The sequence below is a fragment of the Capra hircus genome, chromosome 25 (assembly GCF_001704415.2).
Source record: "Capra hircus breed San Clemente chromosome 25, ASM170441v1, whole genome shotgun sequence".
NCBI lineage: Eukaryota > Metazoa > Chordata > Mammalia > Artiodactyla > Bovidae > Capra > Capra hircus.
The window spans coordinates 32,448,865-32,464,633 of NC_030832.1; the positions used below are offsets into that span (position 1 = coordinate 32,448,865).

The 15,769-nt window shown below is 57.6% G+C and overlaps 1 protein-coding gene across 1 annotated transcript in view; it reads left to right on the plus strand.

Moving 5' to 3' along the window:
- Window positions 1-13,723, plus strand: part of GATSL2 (GATS protein like 2) — a 53,088-nt gene extending 39,365 nt beyond the window's left edge. Inside the window, exons 3-9 of the mRNA XM_005698034.3 lie at window positions 2,087-2,280; window positions 3,218-3,350; window positions 3,856-3,979; window positions 4,767-4,877; window positions 5,338-5,420; window positions 7,863-7,957; window positions 8,037-13,723. Of these exons, the coding sequence (XP_005698091.2) occupies window positions 2,087-2,280; window positions 3,218-3,350; window positions 3,856-3,979; window positions 4,767-4,877; window positions 5,338-5,420; window positions 7,863-7,957; window positions 8,037-8,102 (806 nt within the window). The 3' untranslated portion in view covers window positions 8,103-13,723. The remainder of the gene's footprint in view (window positions 1-2,086; window positions 2,281-3,217; window positions 3,351-3,855; window positions 3,980-4,766; window positions 4,878-5,337; window positions 5,421-7,862; window positions 7,958-8,036) is intronic.

The window sequence follows — 15,769 nt, forward strand, 5'->3', positions numbered from 1 at the left end:
TACCCTGGGGGAGCCGACGGGCTAATTGGCCAATTGTAGGCTCCAACCAGCTGCTCACCCCATATGACTGTGGGGACTTAAATGAACCAAAATTAAAGCGTTCGACTGTCTTTTTTTTCTGTGGCACTAACCACATCTCACGTGCCCCGTAGCCATGTGAGGTGAGTGGCCTTGGACAGCATAGGTGTAGACTGTCTCCCTGAACCCAGAACTTCCTCTGGGGCAGCACTGGTTCCCAGGTCACGAGGACTTCAGCGGTTGCTCCAGAGGACTTGGGAGCCGCCGGGCGGCTCTGAGTCCCGAGGAGCTTGGAAGAGGCAGACAGAGGGCAGGTTCATGACAGTCAACGTGGTCGTGATGCGTGAGCTGACCCTTACGGGAAGGACCCCTCCAGAGTTTTCCCAAGAAGGCTTTTGGGATTCAGTCGTCATGAAAAGGGACTTTTTAAAACTTTCCCTGTTAAATCTGTTTATTAATATCTTGTTTATTAATATGTTTATAAAATGGCTTTAGCTGACGGGACCGTCGGGGCACCCCAGCCCTCAGCGGCTCCTAGGGCTGTCTTTGCTCAAGATGGCATCGTTGGGGGGATTCCCTGGTGGCCTGGTGGTTAGGATTCAGCGTTTTCACTGCAGAGACCCAGGTTCAGGCCCTGGTCAAGGGACTATGCTACTATGTCACGTGGCAAGGCCAAAAATACCAAAAGAAAAAAAAAGATGGCCGGGTGGGGTCTCACAATGCTGTCCCTGGGAAGTCCCCTCTGGCCAGTTCCAGGCCCCGTAGGATTTCAGAATTGAGCTGGGACTCTTGGCTCTGGCGGGGCCGTGATTCCTCTGGCGGTCCTGGAGCTGAGAAGTCTCTCTTCCGACACTCCAGGTAACAGGTGGAAGCCCGAAATCAGAACCTTTTTTTTTTAAAGCCTTTCTTCCCACTCTACCTCCCAAGCCCCTTCCCTTCTCTGGGAGGCAGCCTGCCTCTCCAGCCAGCCTAGCAGAGGACTGGCCCTTCTCAGGCAGCAGGGCCAATGGGCTCCCTGGGCTGTGGTTGCCATGACGACCAGAGCTGGGCAGGTAGGAGCCTGGGTAAGGCCTCCAGAGCCGTCCTGCACAGCCTCCCTCGGGCGTCGTCATGATCCTGAGAGCCCCCTTAACTCCCCAGGCTCCAGGCCCCTCTTCTTAGCCCCTGCGCCAACTGGGGACCTGCCCCTTCTTCCCATGCAATGCCCACACAGAGCGTGAGAGTCTGTGTATAAGGCAGACCTGGGTTTGAACTCTGGTTCTGTTATTTCCCTAAGTGATCTCGGTTAAGTCACCAGTCCCTCAGAGCTCTGGTTTGTCACATGAATAGGGTGAAATAACAGTCTTGGTCCAGGGTCGGTTTGAACAGACAGCTGTGATGCACGGAGAGTTCCGTGGCTGCCTGTCCGTGCAGCTGCACACACGTGTGCCATGTCCCATGCGTAGCCTCCCCGGGTGCTCTCTCTGCAGGACGGGCTGGGCAGGATGGTCTTCACAAGCTAGTCAAGGAGACTCCGGGATCACTGGCCCCCTGACCATATCCCGCCGTGTGGGGCCCCCCCGGCAGGATCCCTAGGCTCTCAGGAGGGACTTGGGTGATGGGTCTGATAGAAGCAGGGAGAGAAATCTTAGGCCCTCCATCCTGTCTTCTCCTGGCCTCCCTCCCCTTCACCCCCAGCACCCCCCCCACCGGAAGGTTCCTGGGAACCCAGTTTGAAAACCATAGGACCCGTTCCACCTGGATAAGATGATAGCAGGACCTGGCACCTGGAAGGGTCGTGAGAACCAGAAACCACAGAATCGCTGCCGAGTCCTCATCACTTCACAGCTGGGGACTGAGGCCCAGCACAGATAAACCTCTTGTCCCCAGGGCCCCCGCCCTACTGAGCTGCCCAACACGTCTAGACTCCTCTGAAGGTCTTCCCTGCTCGGTCCTCCCAGGAGGGACAGAGGCCAGTCTCCCGTCCTCCTCTGACAGATGAGGGCACTGGGGTCCAGAGGGCGGACTGGCCAAGGTCACACAGCTGGGGCCCGTCAGTCACAGGCCGGCCTTCTGTGTCCTCCTCCAGAACTGCCCTCTTCGGAACACCTGAGCGTGGCTGACGCCACCTGGCTGGCCCTCAATGTGGTGTCTGGCGGCGGCAGCTTCTCCAGCTCCCAGCCCATCGGCGTGACCAAGATCGCCAAGTCGGTCATCGCCCCGCTGGCTGATCAGAACATCTCGGTGTTCATGCTGTCCACCTACCAGACGGACTTCATCCTGGTAAGCCATGACGCAGGCACCCTCACCAACATGATCTGCAAACTCTGTGCCCCCGCCCCCATTTCATGGTCTGCTCAGAGACAGGTCAAGGGGACCTTGGGGTCATCAGTCCAGGGTCAGCATGGCCCAGGCTAGGCTCTAGCTCCATGCACTCCCTGCCCTTTGAGTGGACCCTGTTTGGTTTGAACTGGATGCCAGATGCGTGGGTGGGACGCCCTCACAGCTAGACTTCTGGCTCCCCAGTCCCATAGCACTTCCTCCAGGGGGGCAGGCGTTTCTGGTCAAAGTTGTTGAGTTGCTAAATCATGTGTGACTCTTTGCAACCCCAGGCTTCCTTGTCCTTCATTATCTCCCAGAGTTTGCTCAAACTCATGTCCATTGAGTCAGTGATGCCATCCAACCATCTCATCCTCTGCTGCCCCTTTACTCCTCCTGCCCTCAATCTTGCCCAGCATCAGGGTGAGGTGGCCCAAAGTATTGGAGCTTCAGCTTCAGCATCAGGCCTTCCCATGAATATTCACGGTTGATTTCCTGTAGGATGGACTGGTTTGATCTCGCTGTCCAGTCGCAGAGCTGACAGTAATTCCTGGCCACCGTGTTATTTGTGCTCTTCGCCTGTGGGGGCGTGGTCGTGGGGGCGTGGTCGGCGGGGCAGGTTCGGCACCACATTCTAAAGGGAGTGGGGCATGGACCCACACGTCCCTGCCCTCGGTGGAGCATCTTCTCCCCTCTGGGCCTCCCTCTGTCCCTGGAGAGTCACGTGCCCCTAGTCCCAGGTCCCTGGTCCCACGTGCCCCTGTCCCAACCAGGACAGCAGGAGGCCCGGAGGGGAACACTGGTTCTGGGCACAGAATTTCAGAGTGAAGGGCCTGGTGCCCCCAGCCCCACTCCATCCGGGGATCATGGTACACTCACTTCATTGACTCCTTGTCCCCAGGTGCGTGAGCGGGACCTGCCCTTCGTTACCCACACCTTGTCATCAGAGTTCACCATCCTGCGGGTCGTCAATGGCGAGACAGTGGCGGCTGAGAACCTCGGCATCACCAACGGCTTCGTGAAGCCCAAGATGGGTGGGTTGAGGGAGGGGAGGAATGTGCAGAGAAACTTCAGGAAATGACCAGGTCCTGCCCCAGGGCACCCCCATTCTCAGAGCCTCGGCTGAAGGCCAGGCATCACATGGTTCAACAGTCCTCAGACTCAGGATCTCCAAAGGGCGGTGGATGTGGACACAGCCAGAAATAGCCAGGGGCCACTGCTGACCCAGCCCAGGGTATCAGTGTGGGCCTCCCAGAGGCAGTGACTCTCAGGCTGAAAAACTTATACAGCACAAGTAGGAGCTAATAAGGTAGGTGGTGAAGTTTGGGAAGGGCTTTCCAGGCAGATGGCATGGCATGTGTAAAGGCCCAGGGGTCTAGGGGGGTGAGCCCAGAGAATTAGGAGAGCTGCAGCAGGTGCTGGGAGCTGCAGAAGTGACTGGGGCCGGGCCTCCCCAGAGCAGCTACTGGCTGACCGTCACCCCCCCGGGCCCCTTGCCACCTCCTGGCCTCAGCATCCCCCGTATTTGTGCTCCCACAGTCCAGAGGCCCGTCATCCACCCACTGTCCAGCCCGAGCAACAGATTCTGTGTCACCAGCCTGGACCCCGACACGCTGCCCACCGTTGCCACACTCCTCATGGACGTCATGTTTTACTCCAACGGGTAGGGAGGGCCCCCTCGGGGGTGAGGGGCTGCAGGGTGGGCCAAGGAGACACGAATCTGCCTACAAGCCCCAGTCTGAGGGGAGCCACAGGCCTGCCCTGGGAGCTAATCCGAGGGGGAAGAAACAGTCCGAGGAGGGAGGCACAGGCCTGCCCTGGGAGCTAGCTTGAGAAGAGAGACATGACTCTACCCCAAATCCCCTTTCTTAAAGGGGAGAATTGATTCATTGCAAACCTCAAAACTTGTTGAAACTCCAGGCCCACATGTAGATGTTATGAACACCCCAGCGTCCCCTGAGCTCCTGGGCAAGCCCAGTCATTTGAAGAGCCAGGAACTCAGGTTTTTTTCATTTGCTGGATGACAACTTTGCATTTTTCCTCAGGGCAGATTTTAAGTTTCGGCCAACACCAAGTGGGGTGGGATCAGGGGCCAGCAAGCTGGCAGTGACCACAGACTGTGCCCTGAGATGCTGGCCAACACAGGGACAGAGAAACCCTGTCCAGGAAGGGGCAAGTATAGCCCATGCAGAGGGCCAGCTGGGTCTTAAACACTGTGAAGTGCGGTGCTCACCCCCGTGAATGCCGTGGAATCACCTGCATCTCACAGGTGTGGAGACCAGTGAGGGGGCAGTGGCTCAGGGTCCCCCAGCAAGGCAGGGTCAGAGCCAGGATTTGGTCAGTGCCTTTCCGGACACCCCGTAGCTAACAGGCAGGGCAGGTGGGCCGGGTGAGGGTCAGGGTGAAGGGGGTCCCCCGCTACACCCCTCACCGTCTCCCCCGGCCCCCAGAGTGAAGGACCCCCTGGCGTCCGGCGATGACTGTGATCACATCCGCTTCTTCTCCTTCTCCCTCATCGAGGGCTACATCTCCCTGGTGATGGACGTGCAGACCCAGCAGAGGTGAGCCAGGCCCTGGGTGGAGGCTGATGATGGGCCCATCACCCACTTGGTCCTAACAAGTCCCCGCCCTAGCCCTTCATTAGAGGTGAGCGGCCCCAGCTTACAGATGACAGGCCACTCAGAGACGAAGGCCCCGAGTCACCCAGTGCTATCCAGTGCTGTTCATCCCCTCACCCCATCCCCCAATCTGGAGCTGAGGAGGGGTACCCTGACCAGCCTGAGCAAAGGGCGCAGTTGTTCCCAAAGCCCAATCCCAGCTTTGCCTACCTGCCCCCGACCGCCCGCCCACCCCTGGAGGAGGGAAGGTGCAGAGCCTGTGGATTGAGGGCTTGGAGGGTCCTTGGGGCCCCTGAGTTCCAGCCCAGCATCAATACCCCAGTGACAGGGAGTGTTCCAGGGAGAGCTGGTGGAGGGAGCACTCTCAGCGTCTGGGGGTTGACGTCTCTCGCTCCCTTTTAAGGTTTCCTAGTAATTTGTTGTTTACGAGCGCATCTGGGGAGCTCTGGAAGATGGTGCGGATTGGAGGACAGCCCCTGGGATTTGGTGAGCCCCTGGGGTTCGACACTGTTTTATATGTAGTAGTGGGCATCTGTTCATCCCATACTCATTCTAATTTATCCCCCCACTGACCCCCTTTCCCCTCTGGTAACCATGTTTGTTTGCTGTGTCTGTGAGCCTGTTTCTGTTTTGTAAGTGAGTTCAGTGTCCTTGGCGGGGGGGACTGGGCTAGGTCCTTGTTGCTATGCATGGGCTTCCTCTAGCCGAGTTGAGCAGGGGGTGCTCTCCAGTTGTGGTGCTCAGGCCTCTCACTGTGGTGGTTCCTCTTATTGCAGAGCACGGGCTCGAGGCTCAGTAGTGGTGGCGCACAGGCTTACTTGCCCATTGGCATGTGGAACCTTCCCAGAGCAGGGATCGAACTTGTGTCCCCTGCACTGGCGGGTGGATTCTTAACCACTGGACCACCAGGGAAGTCTGCGGATTAGTTCATTTGTATCATATTTTAGATTTAACCTATAAGCGGTATCATATAATACTTGTCTTTCCTGATTTTCTTCTCAGTATGATAATCTCTAGATCCACCCATGTTGCTGCTGCACATGGCATTATTTCATTTTCTTTTAAGACCGAGTAGAATTCCGTTGTATATTCCGATGTATTCTGTAGTATCCCGACGTACCACACCTTCTTTATCCGTTGAGCTGTCAGTGGACATTTCAGTCGTTTCTGTGTCCTGGCTGCTGTGAATACAGGGACGCGTGTTTCTTTTCAAATTAGAGTTTTGTCCACATATATGTCCCAGAGTGGGATTGCTGGATCACATGATAATTCTACTTTTCGTTTTCTGCGGAACCTCCATATCTGTTTTCCGTAGTGACTGCATCAACTTACATTCTCACCATCAATTATAGGAAGGTTCCCTTTTTCCCCCACCTTCCCCGCCATTTGTTATTTGTAGACTTTTAAATGATGTCCATTCTGACTGGGGTGAGAGGCCTCATCGTCATTTTATATACATTCTCTAATAATTAGCCATGCGTATCAGCTCCTCTCTTTATTCCCAGATTTGGTTTAGAGTTTACCAGAGCACACCCAGTATAATAACATTACAGAAAAAGAGAAAGGATGAAGGGAGAATTCAGGTGGGATAGTGAGTGAAACTCGAAGCATCTGTCGCAGTGTTCTGCTTTGAGTGGCCTCATGGGCAGGCACCAGGGGTCCTGGCATTTGGCATATAAGAAGCAGCAATGGGACCTACCTTCCTGGAATGTGGAGGGTTTTAACGCCAGGCTAATAGCTATAAACAGCCATGCACGGCTTCCCTAGTGGCTCAGTAGTATAGAATCCACCTGCCAGTGTAGGAGACACAGGTTCAATCCCTGATCCGGGAGGATCCCGCATGCCGCAGAGCAACTAAGCCCAGGAGCCACAACCATTGAGCCTGCTCTCTAGAGCGCGGGAGTGTCAGCCCCTGAAGCCTACGCGCCCTAGAGCCCGTGCTCTGCAGCAGAAGCCATGGCAGTGAGAAGTCCACAGCGGGAGAGCAGCCCCCGCTTGCTGCACGTAGAGCAGAGCCCGTGCAGCCATGAGGACCCAGCACGGCCAAAACTACTTAAAAATAGCCCCGCAAGAAAACCAAGTTTTTGAGAGTCAGAAAGATTCTAGATTGGCAGATGTCATGTGTTTCTGATCGTGGTTTGCAGGAAATGTGTTTTCCATCACAGCCCAGCACACACATACCCTAACAACTCTACGCTTTCGCGCAACTGCACCCACGGAAGTGCTGTCCGAGCCCTTTGCCCTTCCCTTTCCCGTTGTCTTTTGTTGTTGTTAGTGTTATTTACTTGTTTTTGGCTGCACTGGGCCTGTGTTGCTGCCCGAGAGCTTTCTCTAGTTGCAGCGAGTAGGGGCTACTCTCTAGTCGCAGCGTACAGGCTTCGCATTGCGATGGCTTCCCTCGTCGCGGAGCACAGGCTCAGGGTCTTCACTCGTTACAGTGCGAGGGCTTCGTTGCCCCGCAGCATGTGGAATCTTCCCAGATCAGGGATCGAACCTGGGTCCCCTGCATTGGCAGGCGGATTCTTAACCACCAGACCACCAGGGAAGTCCCCTGTTTCACCTTATAAAGCGCTAGTCACCAGCCTTCTAAATTCATGTCCCAAACAGGTCAGCAGCTACTGTTTGAAAGGCACCATTCTAGACCCTCATCTCCCTCCCGCCTTATTTTATAGAAATAAAAATGAAGGTGTTTGTAGTTTGAGAATCTTAGGACACAACCAGTCTCCACCACGTAGCAGGACGGACAGTCATCAGGAGTGCAGGCATGAGGCCTGCGCAACCACCAGAGGGGCCTGTGGGTCCAGCCAGGAGCCCCAGGAGGCCAGGCAGAAAAGCAGGAGCCCAAGAGGCCTGTTGGGGAACGGCCGAGGCTGCGCTGGGCGACGTGGCAGGGGGAGGGCTGAGCGTGGTCCCCGCCTCTGTCCCCAGATGAGTGCGGCATCGTGGCCCAGATCTCCGAGCCCTTGGCCGCCGCAGACATCCCCGCCTACTACATCAGCACCTTCAAGTTCGACCACGCACTGGTGAGTGTCGGACACCCACCCCAGGGCAGGGGAGGCCCAGTCCGGTGGCTCCCAGATGTTTACTTCCCACCCCTCTCAGGTACCGGAAGAAAACATCAACGGCGTCATCAGCGCCCTGAAAGTCAGCCAAGCAGAGAAGCACTAGAAGGGCCTCTTGCGCTCCTCCCATCCACCCCTCCCAGGCCTGGGCCCAGCCCCACCCTGAAGACTCTTCTTGCAGTATTTCTCAACAGGCTGGAAAACAGGCCCCGGGGCCCCCAGAGGTGGGGTCTCTAGGAGACGCCCCCGATGGCTGACCCCGCCAGGCCTGGGACCCAAGCCAAGGCCTCCCCATGCCCTCCTCCTGCCTTCCTGGAGCCCCCAGATCCTCCAGAGAGCAACTCCCCTCCTCCTCCCCCACCCTCACCCCAGAAAATGATGTCCAGGGCCGAGGGAGCTTGTCCACTGACCCACCTTCTCGTCCAGCCTCACCCACGGCCGAGGGCTAACGCTGAGGGAAGCTGGTGCCTCCTCCAGGACACTGGGATACCAATTGTCACGTCATCTTGGGGGGCTGGCTGAGCAGGGCCGAGTTCATGGAGCCGGGGAAGGCCCTCGTGAGGGCGGGGGCTCTGGACCCCGTGGTCACTGGCCTCTGGTCCCATTGGCTCTGGGCTGGTCCCTGCAGAGTGGAGGCCAGTGGGCGGCCCTCTAGTCCTGTGCTGGTGAGGCTCTGAGGGAACACAGGTGGGGCCCTGAGCTGGGCGGGGGACCCTGGCCACCTAGAACCTTCCTTGGCTGCCAACCACAGGGCCTGTACCCCGACTCCCAGCAAGACTGCCAAGGGGGCCCTGTCCAGACCCTCCCCACCATGAGCGCTCACCCTGGGGGGCAGGGGGGTGGTTCCCTGGAGACCCACCAGCTTGGGGCTACAGCTCCTGTCCCCTCTGCTTTCCCCAGACCCTCCTGGGGCCGGCAGAGCCTCAGTTTTCCCCAAGTGGGGGCGTCCCCAGCATTCTGAGCTGGGGTTTTCTTAGGTCACCCCCACCCCCCAGCAATCAACGAGACCAGCAGAGGGCTCCCCCATCGTCCTGCCCTCCTCTCCCTGCCCCACTTGTGGGGGAACGTGGAAGGCCCCTGCCCGCAACTTGCCTGCCCGCCCGCCCACCCCTCTGTCCAGGGACCGTGGCGTTCATGAGTACTTGACCTGGGAGGCAGCTTATCTGAGCCTTAATAGAGAAAACCGTTCCTTGTTGTAGTCTCCTATTTAATGTATTTGTTACCCAGGCTGCGGTTGGCAATAGTTTCAGGGGACAGGGCCTGCTGACGCTGTCGGGACCCAAAGTGTGACATCTCTTGGTGTGACATCCTGTGGCTCTAGGGACAAGCTTGAGAACTGGAGCTGCCACCAGGGGCCTTGGCTTTCCCTTCAGAGCAGGAAGTTGGGAGCAGAGGTCAGTTACGATCCAGGGGTCCCCAGGGGCACCCCACACACAGCTGCCAAGGCAGAGTGGTTCTAAGCCTCAGAGAAGGTTTCGACGGGCTGCAGGGAGACGGACAGCCGGGTGGCACACCAGCCCCTGCCCCAGAGAGCAGGGCGACCCCCTGCTGCCCCCAGCTGGCGGAGTTGTCCGTGCGTCCCTGAGAAGCTGGCAGGAGAAGGGCCATTCTCTTGACCGGGTGAAGCCCCGCTCTGCCCCTTCTCCAGGCCACGTGGGACCCTCTGAGCCCTGGAAACCCACCCGGTGTTGGAGGTGTGTCTCTGAATCCTTACAGATGTTCAGAGCCCAAGCACTGATTCGGAACCTTTTTTTTTTTTGGAAGTCATTTTGCACAAAACTCCGAAACAACCAAAACATGTCAGTTATTTGCTGGTTCCAAAACCAGGGTGACTGCATGGGCAGGGCAGCCCCTCACGTCCCAAGCACCCTCTCTGAGCCTGGAAGGCCTTGATTTTTCTGTGGCGTGCCCTCCAGACCCCTTCCTGTCGGCCCCTCCCCATGTCTCTCCCCCACCTCTCCTCCCCGCCAAGCAAGTGTGTCGGCCCCGTGACCCCAAGAAACGTGTGATTTCCCCCCAGACCCCCTAGGACGTATATTGTACACACATATAAATACCTGTGTTTTATGTTGATATAAGATATATACTGTAAATAGCATATATACTTGAGCAATATATATGTTAATATATACCGTGTGAGCGTGCACACGCGTGTGTGCTGTATGTGTGGGCGTGAGGGCCTCCGCCCCGCTGTGTCTGCTGTGCACACAGGCACATTTTGAGCCGCCGTGTATTTTTAATTCAAGTATATCGGCAATACGATGATCAGAGGAGCCGGCTGGCTGCCTCAGCCCTGACTTGACAGAAGAATTAGACCAGCAACCCAGAGCAGAGCCCCAGGCTGGGGGCTGAGGGTCCCTGCCCCCTCCTCCCCGAGTCTCCTTTGAAAGCTGGGGTTCAGCCCCTTCCTTTAGTTCTGTTTCCAAGGCCCCTGGACACCCTTGTTTTATTCTGGGGACAGGGCCATAAGGGGGAAGAGCGCTCGGAAAGGAACAGCCCCTTCGCCACTGCTCAGCCCAGGTCTGCTTCCCCGCCAAGCACCTCCTGATTCCCTTCACCTGCAGGGTTAGAAGCCACAGTCCTCAGGTCTCCTTCTAGGGACTGGCCCTGGGTAACTGAGAAAGAGATGGAAGCCCAGGATGTTGTTTCCTTGAGGGGCTGGTGCAAGGACTCGGCTCTCCGGGTTACACTGGTGTGTGTCCAACCCACGGGCCGGGAGCTGACACCCTGGCAGCCCCGCCCTGTTCCCCATCCCTCCCCATCCTCTTGCCATGTGGGGAGGCCGGAGCGTCCTCGGTGTCCATGTGCCCGTGAGCCAGCGGCTTGATGTGCAGCAACCTGGGGGAAGAGAAAGTGATACCCCACTGGCTGGCTGCCCCAGGGGTCTCCAGACCCACAGGGAGGCGGCCTGAAGGGGCCCTGTTGAGCTGAGACGCTCTTGGCTCTGGCTCACCGAGCGTGGAGCCCTGGAACTGCCACCAGGGTCCCAGGAGTGTCTCAAGCGTGCGCTGTTCTCTGGTAAGAAAAGCTCAAGCCGTCTCACCACCCCCCTCACTCCTCGCCTGCGTCATCCATGAACATAGGGTGAGAGGTTAAGGTAGGGAGAGTGAGGAAGATGGGGAGTCGAGACCCCCGCTTTGCCCCCACCCCCATTATAAAAATCTGCCTCTTTGGTTCAACACTCACCTTGGGCTCCCCTGGCTCCTAAGAAACCCCTTTCTGCCTCAGCCCCAGTCCTGGCCCAGCAGACTCAGCAGTGCCCACTTGACACCCCCTGTCTCCACAAGGGTCTCCAAAGCCCCCTAGGAAGTGGTGCCCTCCCCACTGCCCTCTGCCCAGAGCACCCACCCAAGCAGGAGAGTCTCACAGCCCTCCCTTCCCCAGGATTCAGGGGTCCCAGCGCCCCCCACGCACCAGCATTCTCCTCCTCCCGTCAGCTGCGTCCCCAGGCCCCCGCTGGGGAGGGAGGGCCCGGGTACTGTGACCTCCCCATTCAGGCAGTGCAGCCTTGGCGACGAGTGGGGTGTCCAGAAGATACACGGTCAGTTGGGGTATGTTCCCTCGGAGGTGACAGAGGAGGAGGCCTCAGAGCTCGGACAGGAAGGGCCAGCCCCCGACCCCAAGCCAAGGGCACCATCTGCCTGATGGTCGAAGATGAACCTGCCCACCCACCACCAGCGCCTTCTGGCCACAGTTCCCAGCCACCCTGGGCCACCTGTCTGAGTCCCTGGATCTGGATGTGGGCACAACTAGGGCCCGTCCCAGCCCCAGCTAAGAGTGGGGACCTCCCAGGGGGTGGCTGACGAAGGTGTGTTGCCACTTTGCTGAGTGAAGATGGTGGGGGCAGAGAACAGAAGCGCCCGCAGGGTGTCTGCCCAGCCAGGGCTGGGGAGCGGTCAGCCTCCCACTGTCACGGCCGCCATGAAGCGGAGTCGGTTGTTGACTTGGCAGACAGAGCATCGGGGAGGACGATGGGGTCGCCCAGCAGTGGAAAGACGGGGGCTTTGGCTTTTCAGGTTTCCTGGATACCTGCTGAGGCAAGGGCGAGGCCTGGAGCGGGCAGTAGCCCTCTATTCAGAGAGGCTGCCTAGGAGGGGAGCGGCCAAGATGGCGGATGGTGGCCAGCCCAGCAGAGGGCAGGCTTGGGAAGAGTGGCCGGGACTTGTGAGGGGAGTTGAGCCCTGGTATAGCTAGATACCTTTTCTTACACTCCGGTTTCTTGTCTTTTTTCAAATTAGAGGCAGCAAAAGGACTCTCTTCCATAGACCAAGGGAGAAAGCTGTGGGGTGGGCTATGGCCTTCAGCTTTGAAACCCAAACCCTCCAAGAAAGCCTGTTTTCTTGGGAGGGGAGGATGGGAGCTGTGGGCTGAGGCAGTCCTTGGAGCTGAAGGCCCCAGGGTGCCTGGAATGGAGGTAGAAGCCTGTGGCCTGGCCTGTGGCTTCCATGGGCACCCTGGTTGGTGAGGGGGCTTGTGGCTCTTGCTTCTCGGTCAGGCAGGCTGTGAGAGTGGGAAGTGTTGGGAATCAGAGCAGAGTTCTGGGCACGTGTGTGTAAAAGTGCATGTGAGTGTGAATGTGTGCTGTGTCAACACTGGTGCATATGGGGGCACACACCTGCAGAGCCCAGATTCGAGCAAAAGGACTGACTCGTTCAGTAAGGCCTCGGTATATTCTTACTGTGGGCCACATGCAGAATTGAAGGGGTGGGGATGGCAGCCCTCGAACTCCCCTTAACTTTGTCCAAACCGCTCTGGGGAGGGGGCGGGCTTCCCCGGTGGCCCAGACGGCAGTGTGCCTGCAGCACGGGAGACCCAGGTTTGATCCCTGGGTCGGGAAGGTTCCCTGGAGGAGGAAATGGTAACCCACTCCAGTATTCTTGCCTGGAGAACTCCATGGACAGAGAAGCCTGGCAGGCTACAGTCCATGGGGTGGCAGTCGGATATGACTGAACTAACAACACTGGGGAGAGGTCAGAGGTGTCCCCATGGGGCCTTGCTCCGCCCTGCAGAGGCCCAGTGGTCCGTGCAGCCAGCCCCAAGGGCTAGACCTGCCCAGCAGACTCCTCAGAAGCAGTCAGCCCTGAAGACAGTATTTACAAGGAGAGGTTCTGGGGGCCAGTGCCCCCTTGCCTACTGGGACTCATCCACAGAAAGCGTCCCAACAAGTTGAAGGCCAGAGTGGGGGTGAGGAGCTTGTGGAAAACAGGCCAAATGCAGGTCCCAGGGCAGAGGCCAAGCCTAGTGCATCTTCCTGTCCACTGCTTCAGATTATCTGTTCAGAAAATGGTCCGGGGAGAGCTGGGCAGCATTGGCTCCAAAACGGGATGGAGTGGAGGGGCTAACGGCAAACAAAACCCCAAGCCCTCCTCTTGCTCTTTGCCAAAATCATTTCCGTTATCCCAAGATGGGGGTGAGTGGATGTTGGCTGCACGGCGGGGTTCAGGGAGGCCGCTGCCCTGCCCAGGGCCTTGCCTTGGGGGTCTGGCACGCCCCGGGTCACCAGCAGTACCAGTGGCACTTACCCGTATCTGTCCCATGTTCTGGGCGCGGGGAGAATGGAGCAGCCCTGCCCAGGGCCCTCATGCTTTCTTTCTTTCTTGAAACACAAAACCCTCGAGATTCATGTACTGTATGACGGAGAGAAAAAAAGTACCTAATGTTCCCCCAAAAAAGACAGTATATTTTGTACTTTGTAAAGTGTTCATTAAAATGGAAGAAAAAACAAATCATGTTGGCTGACGGTTGTCTGATTTCATGTTGATCCAGGGCCAAGTCTCCTCCCTCCCTTCTCTGTACCATGGTTGGGGGAACACCAGGCTGGAGCTGCAAGGAGGCAGAACAAGAATATGAGAGGAAATCGCCGTGAGAGCAAGAAGGGTTGTCTTAATGCTGTGTAACAAGTTGCCCCCAAAGCGTAAGGCTTTAAAACGGTCCATCTGTGTGTCTTGGTTTCTGTGGTTTGGAATTGGGGAGCAGTTTGGGCTCAGAGTCTCAGGAGGCTGCAGGCATCTGAGAGCCTCTGCTGGGACCAGAGGGTCCGTTTCTAAGGTGCTCCCCTCCACATGGCTGGCGAGATGGGCCTGGCTGCTGGCCTGGCCCCACGTGAGTCTCCGCTGCTTGAATGTCCTGACATTAAGTGCTTGGTTTTCCCCAGAGTAAGGGATTCAAGGACCAAGGCAGAACCTAAAAACAAAAAAATTGCTTTTCTTCTAGCCTCAGAATTCATGTACTATCCTCTCCACCATGTTCTGTCAGCATTGCAGCTCAGCTCTGACTGAACCCTGGAGACCACACAGGGGTGTGAAAACCAAGAGGTTAAGGTAACCTTGGGGCCACCTTGGGAACTGGCTGCTACATTCACCATTCCCTCCCCGCAGCCCAGATCTCTGGCAGAGGTGCGCCTGGGGGCGGGGGCCCTGCTGTGGATGCCACACCCCCAGGAAAGGTCTCGGTGCTGGAAGCCCAGGAGCTGATGCCTCAAGACAAGACCCCCTGAGCTCAGAAGGCTCAGCGTCCCTCCCACAAGCACCCTGGAGTTGGGCTCCTGCTCCCTCAGCAGGTGGACACAGGCTGCCCCGGCAAGAAAGGCTTGAGGGACTTCCCTGGGGGTCCAGTGGTTAAGACTGCACTTTTAATGCAGCAGGCATTCAATCCCTGATCAGGGAAGTAAGATCCCACATGTTGTGCGACATGGCTGAAAAAGGAAGCGGCCTGAGACCAGCAGGTCTGGACCTCGCACACCCTCACTCTGCTCCTCGCTGGTGTTCTCCATGGAGGGCAGGTGTGAGCAGGGCAGGGCTCTGCCTGCATTAGACCCCACCCTCCCCTCACCCCTGCCTTGCAGGCAAAGTAGCCCTAACAATCGAAGGGGGTGAAAATGGGAGCTGAAGCGCTCGTTCACCCTCAGTTCGAGGAGGTGCTTGGACCCTCAGCCCTTCTGGTGCTGCGAAGGCTTTTCTTCCTGGGGTTTGCAAGGACTCAGCACCCTCCTCAACCCTTCACACTTCCAACAGGGACCACAGCATCGGTGGGAACTCCATTGCCCCCAACAGTGGCAAACGCCTCCTTTTCCCACTGCTCATTCAGCTTTAGTGTCTGTAGGGCAGTGCCAAACCTAGGGTTGGGGGCTGGGGGGCTGGAGACCCAGATGACTCTGCCACAGCCCCTTGCACCTGAGTTGCTCCAGATTTAAAGATGTGGAAATGGGCTATTTCGGGGAAGTGCAGTGCCAGGCTCGACCACAAGGGGATGCTGCCATGCTCTGGGGCCATGACCACGGTCAGGCGGGAGGAAGAAGAACCCAGGACGTTAGGTTGAGCTTAGTTAAGCCGGGGGACCCAAACAAAGGACAGCAAAGGCTCAGAGAGCCTAGCAGAGAAGCAGGCTGGAGGAGGGTGGAAATGGACGGGGCTGGAAGGAAATGAGGCTGAAATACAAGGTGGGTTGTCAGGCCAGCTGGAGGCTTCACTCCACTACAGACCATGGGGAGCCAGGGAGCCCACAGAGGACTTCGTGCAGGAGACCAAACTCGGCATCTGAATGGTGAGTCTGGGTTACTGAATATGGCTGATAGGAAGAGGAAAGGGGGCAGCCCAGGTCCCGGCCTTGTACCTCAGGAGAGATGACCCTGGCAGACTCAAGAGCCTTCCCAGTGCAGTCAGGAATGGCGGGCACCGCGGATGTGGAGGGACTGGCTGGGGCCCCTCCCCGCAGCTAGGCACATAATTCCACGTGGGAGCAGATTTGGCTGCTTCTTGGCAGGGATCTCACCAC